Raw genomic sequence first — 19,574 nt, forward strand, 5'->3', positions numbered from 1 at the left:
TTGAGAGCTCATATTAATAGGGAACATTAACTACTTGGTCAAAGGACTTTAAAAGGGCTTGCAGTGCTCCTTTGCAGCAATTTAAATATTTTAAAAAAAAAAACTCCAACATACTGGTAGGCTTTTTGAATTCTGATTTTGAGACTTGAAGCCAAGATTTGGACAGAAGACGTTTCCTCACATTTAAACAAGCATTTCAATTGATGATGAATTTCATATCTCCTCACAAGACAGAAATGATTTCAGGAGTGCAGATGCAGCTTAACTGTGAGATAGGGTCTGCCCCCCCCCCCCCCCCCCCCCCAGTTTAGAGTTTTGAGGGGAGTTTCTTGGGTGGGGCAAATGACAAGCTTAACATCAGGGGTCCTCAAACTTTTTAACCAGGGGGCCAGTGCACGGATGCAGTAGCAGGCAGTCATCTGCGGCTGCTTGGTTTCCCCCCCCCGGCAGGGGGGTCTGTAAATACCGGGGGCCGGATTGAGGACCCTGGGGGGCCGTATCTGGCCCGAGGGCCCTAGTTTGAGGACCCCTGCTTAACATGCTACCTTTTATTTGCACAGATGTAGGCCCTGGTTCACACACAGGAGTTTTTCTGAGAAGGCTCACAGGCTTTCAAGTCAAGTAGTAGAGATGTATTTCTAGAGATGAAGACCATGGTATAGCCTTTGTGCTCTGAATACAACTTCTCCTTTATAAAGCACACCTACAAACTGTGAGTGCACAAGTTTAACCTGCTGCATACACTGAACACGTGTTTGTTTTCTTACTTTTGGGAAGTGTGTGAGGGAATTATTTCCCTTGCGCAGAAAAATTAGAAAAAAAGACTATTAGCTTCAGTAATGTCTAACTGTCCGGAAAAGCTCAGAGGTAGATTCTGATTCAAAAGATACAGGGTCTTATGTGTCTGTCTGAATGTGTCTTCCCCAATATGGCTATTTATTATTATTTTTATTACTACAACTACCACGTTAATGGAACATGATGGTAGGAAGGGTTTGATACTCTGTTCTAATAAACTTATGTAAGTGAAAAGTGTTCTTGTACCTCAATCCTGCCTCTTCTATCTAAACAGATTTTTGCTTTGGAGGAAGTTTTATAGCACTCTATCTTCCTTTCTCCCATCTTCACGGAAGGAATACAGCTTCTGATGGTAGATGAATACCAGCTTCCCAATAAATGGCAACGATTTGTGTCATTTACTTATAACATTTGGTGTATGTGTCCATGTAAAATACACCTACAAAGAAAGTCATTCTGCCATCATTTGTACGTTAATAAAGTGAACTATTTTTAAAAGAGAATTCCTAACAATGGTTACTTATGAATTATGACTGATTATTTATGTAGTCTACTTTAAATGGTGTCTATGTTCTTCAAGAGAACAATGCTGTATACAGCTGCTTTATTAATGTCACTGGCTCTTTGTTGCTATTTTTACATCTCCATCTTCCTGTTAGACTGTGTAAATAGAGATGCCTATAATTAGCGGACGCACTGCATTGTTCCACAAATCTTAGCAGCTACATTAAAATAGAAGGCTTATTACTTCTTTGGGAATAACTTTTATTTTATTTTGCCCTATAGTTAAGAGACACAGTTGTAGAGCCAGATAGCAGGTGCTCTCTGATTTTTCCATTGCATTCTAAGAAAGCTATTGCTGTATTCTACATCCATTTAAACATAAGGAAAATGTTAGCTGCTCATTCAAAAAATATTTTTTATATTTTTATAATTAAAGTATATTTTAATTTCCATCTGACCACCATAGAAACTGGTGTTATACAATACAGATTTTTTTTCTTGCTGTGAGACAAAATCCTCTAGTCTTCAAAGGCTGAAACAGTTCCCCTTGCCTGACCAACAGAAGACATGAGAAAAGTCTGCATCCAGATCTGCTGTTGCCTGCCTGTCTAGAAGCTTATTGTACTTCCTGACTAATTCTGTATCAAGTCCCAAATTCAAAAGTCCGACCCCATGAACCATTATCCATAGTTTTAGGTAAAGATTAAGGTACAAAGACTGATCCACACGTTGTAGAAGTATCTCACTGAAAAATTTTCTTCCTTCTCTTGCAAAATTTTCTTTCCTGAATACATTTTGCATTAACAACGTAGAAGAACAGCATGCCTATAAATATTTAATATCTGCATATGCTTTACTAGAGGCATTTGTGTTCACAGACTTCACAGTCAGAAAGGAGCATTTTGGCCATGTGAGCAATGGTATAAAGATTTCACCCTAAAACATTATTTTTGGAAAGAGATGATGTCTTGGCATAGACATTGCAGTGATAGGATTCATCTCGTCGCTAAATAAGCTGCTATAATGCCTACAACTCTCATTGTTGAAAAACTTCACCCCCACTTCTCATCTGAATTTGTCTGAAGTCAGTTTCCAAGCATGTCCTTTTCTGAAATCTCCATCTGTCACTTTGATATCAGAGATAACTTTGTACTGAGCTGTAGTTAAAATTGTTGACAAGACACAACTGAACAAGAGATAATCACAAATACTAACATTGCTTCTGACAACAATCTATGCCTTCCCCCCCCCCCCCTTTTTTTTTTTTCTTTCTCCTATTTCTTTTCATGCTAGTAGCAGAAAGTTTACTTTGAAGGAATCAGCAACAGGGCAAATCCAGAATTAAGTTTTCAATAGAGACCTATTTAAAAGTTGTTACCACTGTCCAACAATTAATGTTTACAAAGAAGCCTAGGGTACAAAGATGAAGAATGATATGCAGGTGAAAATATTAATGTCAAAGGAAAAGAATTATTTGAGCAAACATGTAAAAAGATAATGCAGATCAGTCATGCTTTTAGAGAAGTCCTTGTTACCATGCTCCATAACTTTAATTTTAAGGTTCTGAAGAAAAAGTCCACAACCCTTAAGGTTTTCCCACAGCCTGCCTGCTCTCCATAATAAATACGCAAGCGGTGCATGCAGCATAAGAGAACAAAGTAAAATGCTCCGTGGGATACCTAACACTTGAAATTCAAACTACCAAAGTAATAAATTAAGTATATGTCCTGGTGTGTGAGTCAGGGTATAATGTTCTCCAACTGCTTTAATGGGCCTTGGGTAAACAAAAGAACAGAACAGCTAGCTACAAATGCCAGCTTTTTAGTGCAAGGGGGCCAACATAGGAAAAAAATTTCAAGGCCCGAAGACATTGGCTTATTCAGATTTAAATAAATGAGCAGAAATGACTTGATCTCCCTCAGATGTCTGCTCTGCTTTTCTGCCAGAGGTTGCTGCCCTGTGAGGGTGACTGCACACAAAGCTGCACCTGGAATTACTGCACTCCACCACACAGTATATCTGAGGTAAACAACTTACTGGTTTGGGGTATCACCATATACTACTGAACTCTGAACTGCAGTGAACAGCAAGGCATGGAAACCTTTTCAGCTGTCTGCATTTAAAAGCCACCAACTCAAATTCAGAACTTCTGCATTTACCTCTTGTAGTACACAAACACAGAAAAGTCAAGAAATAAGCAGGAACTCTTGCTGCATGCACTTATGCTTCACTGTCTCCACAATACAGCTAATAGATTTTGGGTTTTCAAGCATACTCAGTTCCATTTCTCCAAATCTGATTTTCCAATACAGTTCACAGATGTCAGAACTGCTGCAAACTACAGGGATTACTATGGATTAGTGGATCTCCCATGCCTGCAAGAGAGGTGTTTAGAGCAATTACACCTCATACTGGAAAGGTATTGCTCACACATTCTTCTAGCCCCTCTCTGCAAGCATAGCTACCATTTGCTCTGGGAGACAATCATGTTACCAGACTGAAAACTGGTACAACCCTCAAACATACCTAGCAAAGTGTATCCACAGTCCTAGCACAGGCTAGAATTTTGTCCTAAAATTCAGGAAATCTCCTTACCACGAGGTCAAAATATTTGTCTAAAATATAAGCACTGCTTGCACTCCATCCTATCCAACCTCCCTCCATCCCTTGCATTACAGAAGTCGAGTCAACAGATCAGGGCACCAGCTCTACCTCAGGGCATGGTCTCACGCACAGGCAGACTAAATTGTGAGAATGGAGAACAAGGCTACTACACCATCAACCACTGGCAGGTAAGTAAGGCAGGTAACTAGAGGGCAGTTACCTTGCCAGCCTTCAGCACCAAATTTGCAACTGCTTACCAGTTAGCTGCCTCTGCAGCACTCAGGCCACAGTTCATCGTGGTTTAAGGCAATGGGAACTGTGCTTGGGTCAGCTGCTGGCTCAGTGGAGGTGGCCACGACCTGACCCAGCAGGCAGCTGGCAGTACCAATATTGAAAAACGCAGCAAGCGACTTTGTTAAAGGCTATCTGCATCCGCACTGCAATTTGTTAGCAGCAAGTGATGCAGCACACACACCAAAGTTATAAGGAGGAGAACTCTAGGTAAGTAACAAAAGCCAAGCAGCTGAGTGAGGGGTTCCAGGCTGAGGGTGTGCTCTGAGCTGGCAGCAGGCTCCCTTCCCACCCAAGTGGTTCTTCTGAAAAACCCAAGCCTTTTCCTGTAGTTCTGTTTATATTACACCATCCCAATATACACAACCAACTAAATTATATTTACTTCGCTAACTTCCACACCTTTTCCCCTTTCTCTTTCCCCAGATTTGGATCACAGCTTTCTTCTGCCCAGTATTTTTTTCCCTAGAATGACAAAGGTGCAGATACAATAAAGAGGTGTCACCAGCCTTTGTTCAAATACCCTTTGTTGAGTATCTCAGCTATTTACCTCCCACTCAGAAGTTCCTGTTTTCCCACTGAGTGGGGGAAGGGAAAGCTGTAAACCTGTATAGTGTTATGGTGGCTTTTTCGTTTAAAAAGTCTATGTGCAGTCAGAGATATTTAGTATGTTCCCCTCCCCCCCCCCAGCATAATATTACTAGTTTCAAACCAAAGGGACAATTCATATCAAAGAGGGAAAATTCTTTAGAGAACTAAAAAAAAAAACACCAAAACTGACTACAAAAGCAGTATTTTGCTGGTACCCCTTTCTTCAAGTTGCCAACTATTGTTATATTAAAATGCTCAAATCCACACACACTGAAAACTCAGCCCTCTATCACAAACTGTGCACAAACACAGAGGCATATAATGTAATCCCCTTCTGCTGACAATATTAGAGCTCTTAGCAAATAAAACCAAGAAAGCAGAAAGGAATTAGGCCACTGAAAGACATCACTAGCTGGGAGCTTTGCTAGTTCACACAAAGGGAAAAGGAAGAACACAGCATGCATAGTGATTTGCCTTTGACACAGGAGAAGCCATATGTGATAATCCAGTGATGAAGCAGGAAAGCTGTAAGACACACTTGTTTGCTGGACTGAAGAAACATGTTTAGATCGACATTTGTGATGCCGAGTTGTTTTGACACTTAGAATTTAATAGAACCATGAGGGTATGGTGATGACTACAAAATGACCAATGCTTCATCACGAAGTAAGATCGCTCCTTGTACTGTGTGATACATGACTATAGGGAGCTTTAAAGAAATATGTAAATTAGACATTTGGGTTATGAAAGGGCATGTCCAAGGAATGGATCTGCACAGCTTCCCCTTTTATCATCTATCAGCTACCCTGTTTAAGACAAAGAAACTGTGCATATGAAACTGGTAGACAAACTGGTAGCGCTGACAGCAGTTTGTAGGAATTTGGGGAGGGGGGGGGGGGGAAATCTTGGTAACAAGTGGTTTAGTTATGCCTTTCATTTTCCCAAAGTCAATTTTAGCTCAGTGATCAACACAAAAAAAAAAGGTAAGAAGCGTTAATTAGTCTCCTCCTAATCTCCATCTAATTTGACAGCAAGGAGTATTGGAGAGGAAAGGTCTTAAGGGAGGTGATCTCTGTTATTAGACTAATCCACAGTGCTGGGGAGAAAAAAAAAAAGCGGGGAAAGTTCCTGGGCATACACTTTTCTTCAGCACCAGACGGAAGGAACAACAGAGCCGCCCCTTTACCAAATGCTAACAAGTGGATAGGAAACGACTATCGGAAAGGAGGTGCTGATCTTTAAGAGCCCGACAAACAATATAAGCACCAATTAGTGTGTACAGCCTTTGCGGCTGGTAGGCTTTCATGTTCTTTTCATTTCATCTGCGGATACGTCAGTATGACTGAAGTCAATGGGAAATGTGCAACAAGTTTTAATAGCATCAAGAACTGGTTCACTATAACCTTCTCTTCATAACAATATTGTTTGTGTACATTAGATCTTAATCTGATTTTGTCCCATCAATGCATCTAGACTCTATTTGCACCTCTTCTCAGGGTCTTCTTGTGTACATTGCTGTTTCTGTAAAATTACATAGACAACCACCACACGTCAAAATTAAGTGCTCTTTTAGAATGCACTTCACTTTTTTGGTTGTTTTTTTTTTTTTTTAACTGAGACCTAAATTGCAGAGGCATTTTGAAATAAAGTTCAGTTTCTTAAGTGAAAATTACTTCAGGCATAGTTTGGATTGGGTTGGTTTCGGTTTGGGGTGTGTGTGGGGGGGGTTGGGTTTTTTTTTTCTGAGGCTACCATTCCACTGTTCAACTTAATAAGAAAGTAAAAATTAGATGTAACCAAGCTTAGAGAATTCCATCTCATTTATTGCTATTTACTCAGTTTAATTTTAACTTGAGCTAGTAAAACACTTTCCAAGAGACCTCACCTCACCTTTAACACTTTATCTTGACTTGCTTACTTCAGGCAAACATTTGCTAGATATTTCCCTGTTACTGCATTAAAGAGAATGTCAAGTTCTTTGTACAAGTGTCTGGTCATGTTTCATGATTGCCAAAGTCTAGAAAAAAACCAAGTTTGAACAAAATGTTTGGAAACCTTATTCTCCTGGCTAAGATTCCTACCTTTTTTGCTGAGAAGATGAACAGGGAAAATTATTTAAATATAATGAATGGAACAATGAAGATATAACTGATAACTTTAAAAGTTATCATTATTCCACTCTTGTTAAGTCTCATCATTCAGTCATAATTCTATAGGCTGTGTCGTATGTTCAAGGCAGGTATTATCCATCTTCAGATGGAGGTCATAATTCAAATACAAAACAAGAGCCATCTCTTCAAGCAGGTAATTTCTTTCTTCTTGCACACTGCCTTTTAAAGTTAAGTCCCATTAATGCAAGAATCTACTCAAAAGAGTAATATAAGGATTGTGGTTTCAAAACTAAATATAGTAGTTTCCCCGTGACAACTGTCTTTCTGTCCAGTACAAAATTTATTTGGCATCCAGACTCACTCCTGTGCATTAGAAGAAGAAAGAACACTAATAATGTATTCATTTGTACTGTGCTATATCTTAGTAACACCACATGCAAGGAGAAATATTTTCATCTTGGAGGTCAACTGGCAAGCCACAATACTAAATAACTGTTGTAACTGTATGCCAGTCCAATGAACATGGCTTCAATGAACACAGCAAGGCTTCAGATTAGCAATCAGAAATCCCAACAGAGATCCTGCTTTTCTTCAATATAAGAAATCTGGGATGCATAGAACTTTTCAGCCTTCTTCTAAAAATCCTTCACAAAGGTCATCACAAGATTGTGGTAGGTTTGACAAAACCCACGTCTCTCCAACCTGCTCTACGCCTATGGCTCAGTCAGAAGCATTTGTTTATTGAAAAGAAAGCACCTTCCACAATGCAGGAACGAAACATGTCACAACATTAACCAATAACCTCCTAAATCACTGTATCACTATCAGTATTTCTAACATAGTTCTAAAATACTACAGTGTTTTTCATAGTTTTGTCCACTTACAGCTTTATGAAACCATTAAAGATGGATGTGTCATATTGAGCAGAGCCTGTTCTTTCAGTGGCCTCACACCTCCTCTCCTAAAACTCCATTTTACCAAATTCTTACGATAGGCACTGCATCTTCTATGTTGATTATCTGTGTCAAGTGAAGTGCAGCAGACTGGATGAAGATCGTGCAAAGCAGGCCTTCAAGCAAATTGCCCTGAGCAGCTGGGCAAGAAGACTTGAAGGAATGAAATGACAAAAAAAAAAAAACAACCCACAAAACCAAAAACCAAACCCCCAAACAAAAACAAAAAAAACCCAAAACCAAGCCAACCAGAAAACACACCAAAAGAGTTGGAAATTAGGACTTGGGATGAAGAAGCAGAAAAGTGGACAAGAGACAGGTACAAACATATGCTGAACTACTTTCAATTAAGTATGCAGCACTGCTGGAAGTTCTTCACACATCTTAATTCTGTCATTACTTAAGTATACATTATGGTATAGTCTGTAATTTAATGACCACATACTTTCCCCTTCTCCACAAAACCACCTGCATGCAGCAACAGAAGGGAGAGTCTTCTTCAGAACTAATACCTTCCACTTTGTTTTCTTCTTGTTTACTTGTGTGGTCTGCAGACTTGCTCCCTGCATGCAACTCAGAGCTTTGTATCTGCCTGGGCTCTTTAGAAGTACTTTGTTACCTGAATTATCTCAGAAGTCATCAGTAAACTATTACACACATCTCTGTGAGATAAAGAAGTATGGTATCCCAATTTTACAGACAGTGAGTGCACTAAAATTAAGGTCAAAAGTACTTCTTGCCAAATTTCACTGGAAAATTCTTTTCTCCCACAGCACTTAATATGGTACTGCATTTTACCTCTTCAGAACATAGCTCATACTGACTTCAGCTACAACTGTGAATAATCATTTCTTTCACATCTCAGAACCAAATTTGGGGATCCAGGAAAAAAAGGAAAAAAGTGAGCACACTGAAGTGTAAGTTTCACTTGTCTTATCTAGTATCCCAGAGGAACACTGTGGTGCAAGCAGAAGTCAAATTTTCCAAGGAAAGCAATTAGCCAGGAGACCATCCTTTCTCTTTGAATAATCCTTTTCCTTACTCATAACAAGCCTTCCTCCAATGCTGTATACACAATATCCCAGTCAATCCCAGAAAAGCTCTCTTGTGCAACAACCATGACAGAAGTTTCTCAATAAAAATAACATGATTGTGCAGAATTTCACTGGATTCCAGTGTCTGCACACAATCTAATACCAAACCAACACTGCTGGAGTGAACAGCAATTCTGGCACTTCTTAATTTCCAAGACCTTTGGCTATAATAGTATTTCTTTAATGGTTTTGTATGTGCCTATACACACGCAAGCTCTTTGAAACGGCACATCATGTTACTGGTAGCAAAGTACATCATGATTTAGAAATTAAACTAAAACCAAATCAATGCAGACGCTGTCATTTTGGGGTAGCTTTTTCCCCTCCAAGGACTGAACAAAAGCACCACCCTCCCCAGCAGGTATCACAGCTGTGCTCAAAGCCCATAGAGGACAACTGTGCATTTGTTTATGCTTTCTGATCTACAGCAGTGGTAACAGGCATCCAACCACGGATTCACCCTCACCTCACCCGATCCTTGTCAGTCTGCCATACAGTGGCTGTCTCCAGTTGGAGACAACCAAGGCTGATAGTATCAGCTGAAGTGTCATTTTAAAGGTACCTCACAGAGGTTTTCCTTTTCTTAAAGGCTTTTTTGCCCATTCCTCCTGCCCTTCAGTGTTTAATTCCTGCATGCAACACTGTGCCTCTATTTGTAAGTTTCTCCTAGGGATCCTCATACTTTCCTCAAAACTGCGCTGCCACATTCAGCTACTACCTGCTGCAGGAGCTGCAGCCTTGGGAATAGCACTACTGTTGAATGAAGAGAACAGATGCTAAAATATGTATTAAAGGGACTCTTTCATGTAATCGCTACACACACTGAGTGGCTGTACAACTTCCAGGCTAAATAAATGCAGTCTGCATGAAACAGTGTCACCTGGACATAGCAGTTACATTTAAAGCTGGTGATACAAACTAGTCTTGTTTTCAGTTATGAAGCACAGGTTCTTGACAGGTTTCCTTTCAAGTTGTGCACATCAGACTATCACCTAAACACAAGCAGCAATTACCAGAGTAGGATCAGAGAGGCTGCTTTCCCCACATGGCCTCTTTCCAGTCCCACCTTGGATTTTTCACTATATTTATTCTTTGTAACTAGATTATGATATCTCCAAAGACTGGCAACATCTAGCTGATTACTACCATGCTTAGTTTGCCTCAGTTCTACAAACTCTGATTTTGATGTATCTCATATCAGACCAGAAACATTGTGGCTGCCCAGAACAAACTGCTGGGGCAACAGCCCCCTAATGAGACCAATTTGTTGAATTTTTTTTTTTTGTTTTGCTTTGATGATTTTTGTCTCAGCAAACTTGCTGTTGCATCAGCGTCTTCTGTGCACCCATACCTTGCAAAAAGGAGCAGTGTGAACATTCAGTATTGTGCTCCAATTTGGCAAAAATGCAGTCATGCCCAGGGGTGATCCAAATCTGTGTAGCGAAGTGATCTGGCAAAGCCTGCATTCAGTATTAAAGAATGTGGAACCAAGACTCCAGCCTCTTTCAGTTCACTAACGTAAACTTAACACCAAACCTCCCCTGAGCCAGACCCAGCTCGCACTGAAAGCGGTGGGGCTTGATTCTTTCCTTATTCAGTCCCTCCTTCACTGGAGTTTTACCAGTCTTATACCTGAGCTGCTCTTTTCAGAGGCAGGCGAATCAGTGTCAGCAGCTTCCACAGGAACTGGCTCATGCCACATGAAGACAACTACCTTGCCAAAGGTCTGATGGACACTAAAATCTATTTGCTATTTGACCCTAGAAAAGAGGGCTTGGTCCTCTCCTCAACAACACACTTGCTACCGCTTTTCTGAACTCAAAAGAGGAGCAAGTGCAGACATATCAGACTGTTACAATATGGAATTTATCCAAAAGAAAAATGAAACTAAAAAAAATACATACCTATGTTTTTTTGTAGATAGATAGATAGATAGGACCATTAGAAACTAAATATATGGCACTGTTATTCCCAGGAGAGAACAGGAAAGAACTGCAGGCTGAATGAGAAGGCACTCACCAAACATGAGCAATACATCGTAATTGTCTCTACACTTCCCATTCAGAAGGGTTCAGAGTCCCCAAGAGAATTTTTCTGTGGTTTTGAGAATACAATTTTAAAGAAGAATCCTTGAGCCACCACTGCTCTAACCCTGCTTGTTGCTGCTACGCAGTCAGTGCAGGACATAGGACAGGGCAGACACATGTGCAGGCTCTCCAGGTACACAGCAGCGCTCCCAGCATCCTAGGGCTGGGAGTGAAAGGACCGAAAGGCATCTAGCACTTAATGGTTCTAGGAGTCAGAAACTGGGGGGCCATTTCTGATTTTGCAAGAGTCCTGTGTGACTCAGTCAATTAACCTTTTTGTCTGTACCCTTTCCCTGCTCACATTCTTACTACACTGCCAGCAAATATATCTCTTCATCACACATGGCATGAAAAATGTTTAAGATAAGCATATACTACTTTAAGATCCTCTAATTTGAGGTCTTAACAGTGTGTAATAAACCATTCCAAGGAGAAGGCAGGAATCCTACTGCAGAAAGAATATAAAAATATAACACAAGGGGAGGAAAAAACCCACAAACAAACCCAACAAAAACAAGTCCAGGATTTGTATTCATTTTAGGACAAAACCCAGCACCAAGTATCTCCATCATTTGCTGTATCTAACAATACCAGTGGTCTTCACAAGCAACTCAGCTCGCATAGTACAGTTAGCCAGGGATGCAGCTTCCACAATAATTTTTATCAGACCAGCTGGCATAGCTGGTAAACGGCAGTTTTCACAGATGCAGTCCCAATCTCTTTCCAGCCAGATTATCAGCCTTTGTCCTCAGACCATGATGTTTTTAGCCTCAGCACTCACCCTCATGAGTCAAACACCCAGCCGCAGCATCACACTAAAGCTAAGCACCTAGGAAGCTGCACCTATTCCATTAGGAATAATGGGTGGACTGCACATTTCACCAACACACAGACACAGGCTGCTGAAGGCCAAAAATTATTTCAAATTAGCTTTGGGCTGCATAAGAATTTTAGTAGGTACAAAACAAAGAAATTGTTTACTAGAAGGAAATATATTTTATTCACTACCCACTCAAGAACAAGGCTGATGTTTAAGTATGCCTTTCAAGCATTCTTCTCATGAAGAAATAATGACATTTCATATAATTTCTACCTTAACCTTGAGATACAAAAAATATTTAGCATTTTTTATGTTTTATAAAATATCTGCATTCAGCCTGAGAGACATCTCCACCCTCTTACCATGTCAATCCTTGTAACTGTTTCTGTCTACACTTGAAGTATGTTCCAGACAACACTTTCCAAAGCTTCTGTTTTCTTGTGTCCCCCAGTTTTCTCCTCCCAAGGAAACACCCTGATCTTGTCCAACAAACCAAAGACCTTTAAGGAAACAGGACGTTAAGCAACAATATGATCTAGAGGAAGACGCAAATCACATAGATGCATGTATTCACTACACTAGGGATAGTTACACTAAGGGTTAGCAATGGAACAACAGCACCTGAAGAAAAGGAGAACTGAAACCTGACTTCTGAGAGAGTTTTGTCCAATCAAGAGCAAAGAGCTTAGACTTTATGTCTTCTTATACAAGCACAGGAAGATGAAGCTACTGGATGAAGTAACTGACTAGTAGAGAATCCACTCAGTAATTCAAAGTGAATCATTTTAAGACCATGCTTACGTACATCTCCTCTAGGCAAAGCACTTGTTCAACACCTCAGGAAGTGCCTCAGCATTGTCAACTACATACAAGCAGCCACACTATGACTGGAGTAAAAGTTGCTTTGTAAGGAAAAAAAAAACAACCACCACCAACAGAAAAATTCTCTGCTGTTCCTGATGTAAGAGAAAATCTTGCTGCTCCTACTCAGGTGAGTAAAGAGGCTTCATGAAACTCCCTCTGTGCTTCTGAGGGCTGTTCCAAGATCTGGGGGTGCAGAAGGAACATGGGATCTATAAATAAAACTCGGAGCTGCAGTCAGAAAGGGCATAAGACTAAAAGAAAAAGCTGCGTGCAAGGAGAGCTTTAAAAAGATGTAGTACAATTTTTGTTTCACTCTATTACTTCTGCTTTTCTTAACATTTATATGATTCTATTGCTAACATAATTCAGAACTTGAATATCTGGAGGCGATTTTGATGCATCTCTTGGGGGGGAAAAAAAGGGGGCAAAAGCCTATTGAACAAACATTTGGACATGTCCAGTTGTTCTTGTTTTGGTAACTTCAATATCTTAAATCTAACATAACTTTCAATATCTATTTAATATTTTGAGGCTCACCACTCTACTAGAATAAAGAAACTCAACAAGATTTCTTTTCTGAATTAAGCCTTCAAAGGTCTTACATTTGAAGAATAATAAAAATGTTATCAAAATTATTTTTATTGTCCAGAAATGTAAATTTGAACCACAATTTTATGTGGTGCCATTAATGTAACCTCCTATCAGGCTTCTATATTTCAAGTACATATCTTATTCTGCGCATTTGACTCAAAGAATAATCTGCATAGAATAGCATGAAGAAATGCAACTGCAATTACAACTTACTAAAATTTACACCATCACAAGATTTCACTTGCAGTAGCAGTGTAACAACCTTCCAAACCTTTTCAAACTCTGTAGTGTTTGGTTTTGTAAACAAATGGCCATCACAAGCCTTAAAATTAGTAGGGCAAGTTTTACAAGAGACTGCAACCAGCAACACACTCGTGTGAAGCCACAGTCTGAAGGAATCAATGTCATCATGCTAGAAAGTAAATATTTTTATAACTACACCCACAGCAACCACAAAACTCCATTTCTCCAAAGTGATCCATAATGCCTGATGTGAGAAACCAATTTAAAGCTCTGAGGAGGTATCACTAGCCATCATTTATCTCGGCCATAAAACTCTCAGGAAGACAAATATACAGTCTTTCTGGGCCATCATTGTACAGAAAAGAAACACTCAAAAGACATCTCTGGAAATCACTATACTTGCTTCTTTTGAAACTAGAAATCCTCCTGAGGGGTATGTTAGACTATAGGTAATATCAATTATCTTCTACAGGATGTATTTTTACTGCAGTGTCAACCCAGGTGATTGACATCTGAATTAAAGACTTTCTGTAACAGTGCTTACATCTTACATGCTACTTTTCACCAACAGTTCTCAATGTGTCTTACAAAGATTTGTATCCATATTCCATGAACAGATAAGGCATTCAGAGAAGTTAAAAGAAATGCACATGAACTCATTGTCAGTAGTCACTGGCCAGCTAAGGCCTATGAATCCAAGTCTCCCAAGTCAGAAGCCCCTGCCCTGGTCAGCAAGCATCATTACTTCTGTATGTAACTAATTTGGAGCACCAAAGCTGTGCTCTATGCCAGTTCCCAAAGACCTCTCAGAAATCCAGTGGCATTTCCTATTTCACTCTTTACGCTGAAATAAACTGACCCCAGTTCTTTCCCACTGAGTGGCAGGAAACCTTGTATGCTCTCTCATCAGGGAGGCAGATGTAAAAGGCAATGGAAATCTGTCAGCACCAGGTAATTTAGCCTACACTTCAGGCTGCACTTCTGTTTCCATTCATACTAGATGTATGCAGTGCTAGACCAAACAGCATTACAAAATTAAACTGAACCAGGTTTGGGTACATGACTTCAATACTGCTGAATACGCAGAGTCTATCTCATCCCTGATTTATACTGGCTTTAAAGCAGCTACGTAAAGGACATGTAATACTTGATCCATCATAAAACCTGTCTTTATAAAGCTAACTCATTTTGAACAAATTGGAAACAGCAGACTGAGTTAATAGCAGACCAGTGTTTTGCAACACTGCAAAGAATCTCTTAGTAGTAGATGTTAAGCTGAATTTACTGTGCCATTAAACCACAGCCTTAGTGCAGATGTAGGCTGGCTACCAACACACATGGAAATCCACACAGCAGTAAATTCATCTCCAGAGCATTCAAATTAGGGAAGGAGGAGCAAAACCTGATCAAGATCCTTTATTTAAGGGAGTGGAAGACTTAATTTATGTGGTAACTTCCTGCTTTTCCCTTGTCTTTGGTTGAAGAATAACACAGATTTGCCCTTTGCCTATACAGAGAAGAGAGCTCCAGTTACAGAGCCAAGAATCACAGACTGCACTCTTGCTGCATGCATGTTGCTGACAGCTGCAATAATCAAATATTTATGCAGCCCCACAGCACAAACTCTTCAAACATTCAGCGCTGTTGTTTAACACCCCTAGCTTAGTGTTAATGTAGTATCCTAATGAACACTGGATCTGGCAGATGAGTAGCTACAGTGATGAAAGATCCTACTAAAAACAGTCCTCTTCCCTGTCCATCTCATAGGTGTCTCCAGAGCAGAGACAGCAGAAGCAAAGGTATGCTCTTACCACAGCTGCTGCACTTCAGAACTTGCTGCTTCAACTGAAAAGATCTATCAGGCTGCAACTCCTGTAACTGAAATACATAAGGGTTTGTCCCATTTACAGGTTTGCAAATCCTTAGCAGAAGGATCACACTATGAGCTGGGGAATCAGTACAGAGGGTCAGAAATATCCTGAAAAGGTAATCTGTGCAGGCAAGCCATAATTTTTATATATATAGGATGATCAGAACAGGCAGGGACTGACTGATTTATGGTATACAACTCCATTACTGCAGAATATGCGTGGCCAATTTTGAAATAGAAATCTTGCATAAAGCGTAAAGCTTTCCCTTACAAAGCACATTTTCTCTCAGAAAAAACAACATACAGAACTGGTGGGAAAAATTTGACCAAAAACCAATGCCAAACATGTGTGCGTATGTATATATATATATACATACACACATACAAACTCACTGGATTTTAATAACTGGTTTATTTCAGTTAATTCTGTATCACAGTATTCACTAATGCGTTTTCCTTTCACTTCACAGAAGAAGAGCTACTCTACCTGCTTTAAAATCAGTGGGGTTAAGAACCAGTAGTTATTTCCTCAAAGCCAGTATCTAGCAATATCCTACTACTGTAGGACCTGCCTTATCGCTTTCAACTTCATATTAAAACTGTTCTCCAGTGTCTCAAATACATCATCACAAACCAGTGTAAGTTCATCTACATTAGAGAGTTCTATCGGCTCCTTCAAGTTGACCAGACTGCATATCTTCATACTGCTGATCAGTAAAAATACGTATGTGAAAGCCTGCAGTGCAGACACAACTACACTAGGCTACAAAGTCAGGTAGCACTGAGGTTCTTTCTGGAACTGGTAAATGTACTTACAAAACTTAAACCAAAGCTGGCTCTAAATGTCAGTATTAATGGACTCAAGCATGTCAGAGTGGTGGCTGAAGAATCGTGACTATTCCAAGAGTCATGAATGGCTGACAGGAAACAAAAGTCCCCCCCCTAAAAAGCATCAGCACTCTGTTTAGAAAGGTAAGCTACACAAATACAATCACCTGTCAACACAAACTAGAAAGCACACTTCCAACAAAGAGTAAGAGCCTGTCCATGCCCTGCGGCTATGTAGCTCAACTTAAGAGCAGCTGATGCAGTATTCGAAGCCAGGCTGAATATATGACATTCCAGTAGGGCCTGGAAAAAGCCTTGGGCACCTCTCTAACAATCGATCACTCTTCTGATAAAGTAGAAGAAAGGTCTGTAATTCTGTTGTAATTGGAAATGGAAAAAGAGTGGGAAAGAAAGCAGCTTTTCTTTCAAAAACTAAGGCTTCTTTATTCACAGACCTACCACAATTCTGACAATGAAGCATCCCCTGTATTTAACAACTGAAGCAAGACTACAATTGCCTACCTACTGAAGACCACCAGAATTCCCAACCACACCAGCATACAAGGTGCCAGCTGGTAGCAGGCACTGACTTCTCACCCTCAAGCCCTACTTGCCCGTGCAGCAGCTGGCATCTCAACGTGCATCCTCTCCCCAACGGCACTGCTCCTGCCAGAGGTCCTACACCACACATCAGCCTGAAGCTTCCCTTGGTTACTTTAACTTTGAAGTCAGCAAAACCCACAGTCATTCCACTGCCGTGGTGGAGCACAATGTTTTTCAACCCTTGAAGATTAATCTGACCGGATACATTAACCCTTCCAGCATCATCAAAGCAAAAACATCACACAGGAAACTCAAAAACTTAGTTGGGGCAACCAGGCCTTCAAGTTCCTTAACTATTAATAACGTAGATGAGCAGACTTGAAAGCAATGCGTTATTTTTAAGGGGGATGCCAAGCGGCTACGGCCTAACACCTGGAGCGCAGGCGGGCCCGCAGCGGGACACCAGCGCCGCGCTGCTCGCTGCCCATCACCGACCCACCGACCACAGGCCACGCTGCCGGGCCGCCTGAGCTGTCTGCTTAAACCTCACTGTGTTTCTGCAAAAAATAAAATCATGACCAAATCCATAAGGTGTTAGATCGTACCCCACCCTGTGCAGGCGTAGCTGATCACTGAAAGCATAAGGAAATGGATTTCTATTGACCTACAAAACGAAGGTAAGGTGCCTAATTAACTCTCGGGGCACGGTTACCTGTGTGCTGTGAGGTACAAGGTGTGTACAGCCAATGCAGTTAAAGGAAAGCCTCCCCAGATGGGCTCCCGATTTCCCGCTCCGCGAGGCGATGCCGCGGCAGACGCTGCGGGGCACCAAGCTGCCTGCGTGCGCGCGGTGTCACCGCCGCTTGCGCCGGCCGCCCCGCGGCGGGAGGGCTGCGCCCCCGCCGAGCCGCCCTTCACCTGCCGGGACGGACCCGCCCGAGCCGCGGCAGGTGGCGGGCTGAGGGGAAGCGTCCCAACCGGCAAAGGGCGGCGGGAACTCTCCACAGCGGAGACCCGACGGGCTGCCGAGCGCCCCGCGCCGGGCAGACGCTCCCCCCCACCGCTGGGCAGAGCCCCGCGGCGCACCCCTCGCCCGGCTCCCCCATGGCCGCCGCCCGCCCGGGGCCACTCACGATCTCGGTCACCATGAGGAGCCCGGGCGGGGTCCTCAGAAACTCCCTGTCGTAGGCGAGGGTGCTGGAGCTGGCCGACAGGTTGGCGGTGAAGGAGCTGCTGGTGGTGGTGACGGTGTGGGACCGAGGGCGCGGCGGCTGCTCCTGAGGCGGCGGTACCGGTGGCTCCATCTTCGGCGCCGCGGGGCTGCCCGAGCCGGCCGGCCGGCCCCGGGCCCGGCGGCGGGGCGGGGCGGGGCGGGGCGGGGGCGGCTGCCGCCTGACGGGTGGCGGGAAAGGCGCCGCCGCGCGCCGCTTTGTGTGGCCCCGGCGCCGCGGGCAGCCCCTCGGCTCAGCGCCCCCAGGCGCCGCGGGGGAGGCGGCCCGACGCCCGGGCCCAAGCAGAGAGGCGGGTCCGGGGGCCGCCCGCCCCGCCCGTAGCTGCCCCGCGGGGCGGGAGCGGGGCTGCCCCCTCACGGGGCGGGCGGCAGTGCGCTGAGGGGGGGCGGCGGGGGACCGGCCGGTATAGGGGACGGGGGGGGGTTGGTGCGAGGGATCCCCAGCGCTAGAGAAGGACCCTCCGAGGGGGCAACGCAGGGCCCCTCCGAAACCATTTCCTGGCCTCCCGTGTCCCCCACAGCGGCCTTGGGACAAGGAGCCAGGCTCAGCCACCTGCGCTCTGGAAGAGCGTGGCGGGAAGCCATTGCCGTAACCTCCTGGTTGCGCACGGTTTGAGGTGTCCAACGCCTGCCGCCTGCCATCATCACCTGTCTGGACTGTCACCCCTGGCTCCATGGGCAGCAGCCATCAACAGGAGATGTGCTTTTGCGGCGGGTTGTTGTCCCCGCTGGCTGCCATCGCTCATCAGCCTCACGCTGTTGGGAGAGGAACCACCACGGGGTGCCACGGGTGGGGAACAAGAGGCTAGGAGATGGCACAGCTCTCTCGGAGCTGGAAATGGGGATTTAGCTGGGAGCTGAAACCAACCAGGAGTCTCCGCAATGCAAAAGACTTTTTAAAAGCCATGAAAACTATGGGAAGTATGAGGTCATTATTGGCCTACTACCTGACAGTGTCAAGCTGTTCCGTAACCTATACTTCTTAGCACTTTCCCAAAGTGTCACATTAAAAAAAATATTTTTCCTGGGTCATTTAAGAGCTGGTAAAGTAATCTTCCATGCCACAAAACATACGGTGTTTCAACAACAAGAAAGCAGGTTATAGTCTTTTTTAATGTTCAGGAATTCTCATTAGCAAAGCATTTGCATGTCGCAGCTTAGTAAAAATGAAGTGTTTTCCATATGTCTGGTGGCTATTGTCCTCAGATTGTTTACTGCTGCTCTCCTACTGGCTAACAAAGAATGGATTTTGCAGTATTACCTTTCAGCAAGGGACTGAATTGGCTGGGAAGGGAGGAGGAGGATGGCAGAGTTTCTCCCAGAAATATAGGAAACATTAATTACCCAAAGAAACTGGTTCTTGTGCATGATTGTGCCTCCACTGACAGTGTAAGTGTGTTGCAGCACAGGCTGCAGGGGCTTCTTGCAATGTGTGTCTTGGCTTGGGCTCTGTGGAGCCTCTGCATACTCACAGGCACTGGTGAATTTTTTGTTTAAGATAGGAGAAGAAATGTGACAGAGTTTTGCAAACATGAACTGCAGGTCATCAGA

At 42.8% G+C, this 19,574-nt stretch overlaps 1 protein-coding gene and 2 long non-coding RNA genes across 4 annotated transcripts in view; 1 reads left to right on the top strand and 2 right to left on the bottom strand.

Annotated features, from left to right (window-relative positions):
• Window positions 1-18,397, bottom strand: part of CMTM8 (CKLF like MARVEL transmembrane domain containing 8) — a 39,302-nt gene extending 20,905 nt beyond the window's left edge. Inside the window, exon 1 of one of the 2 annotated variants that reach the window (XM_080387280.1) lies at window positions 17,938-18,397. In XM_080387280.1, coding sequence (XP_080243406.1) covers window positions 17,938-18,096 — 159 coding nt within the window. In that variant the 5' untranslated portion in view covers window positions 18,097-18,397. Of the gene's footprint in view, window positions 1-17,925 lie in introns of both variants that reach the window. The other variant, XM_080387279.1, reaches the window with a different exon arrangement.
• LOC308063827 lies at window positions 291-17,379 on the top strand. The gene is made up of 2 exons (XR_013928091.1): window positions 291-12,844; window positions 15,319-17,379. It is a non-coding gene; the product is annotated as an uncharacterized lncRNA (long non-coding RNA).
• LOC308063834 lies at window positions 12,662-17,576 on the bottom strand. Its single transcript, XR_013928100.1, has 2 exons — window positions 16,992-17,576; window positions 12,662-16,950 (listed from the first exon to the last, which is right to left on the bottom strand). It is a non-coding gene; the product is annotated as an uncharacterized lncRNA (long non-coding RNA).
• Window positions 18,398-19,574: the final 1,177 nt, after the last annotated feature.

The sequence above is a fragment of the Falco punctatus genome (genome assembly GCF_963210335.1).
Source record: "Falco punctatus genome assembly, chromosome: 4".
NCBI lineage: Eukaryota > Metazoa > Chordata > Aves > Falconiformes > Falconidae > Falco > Falco punctatus.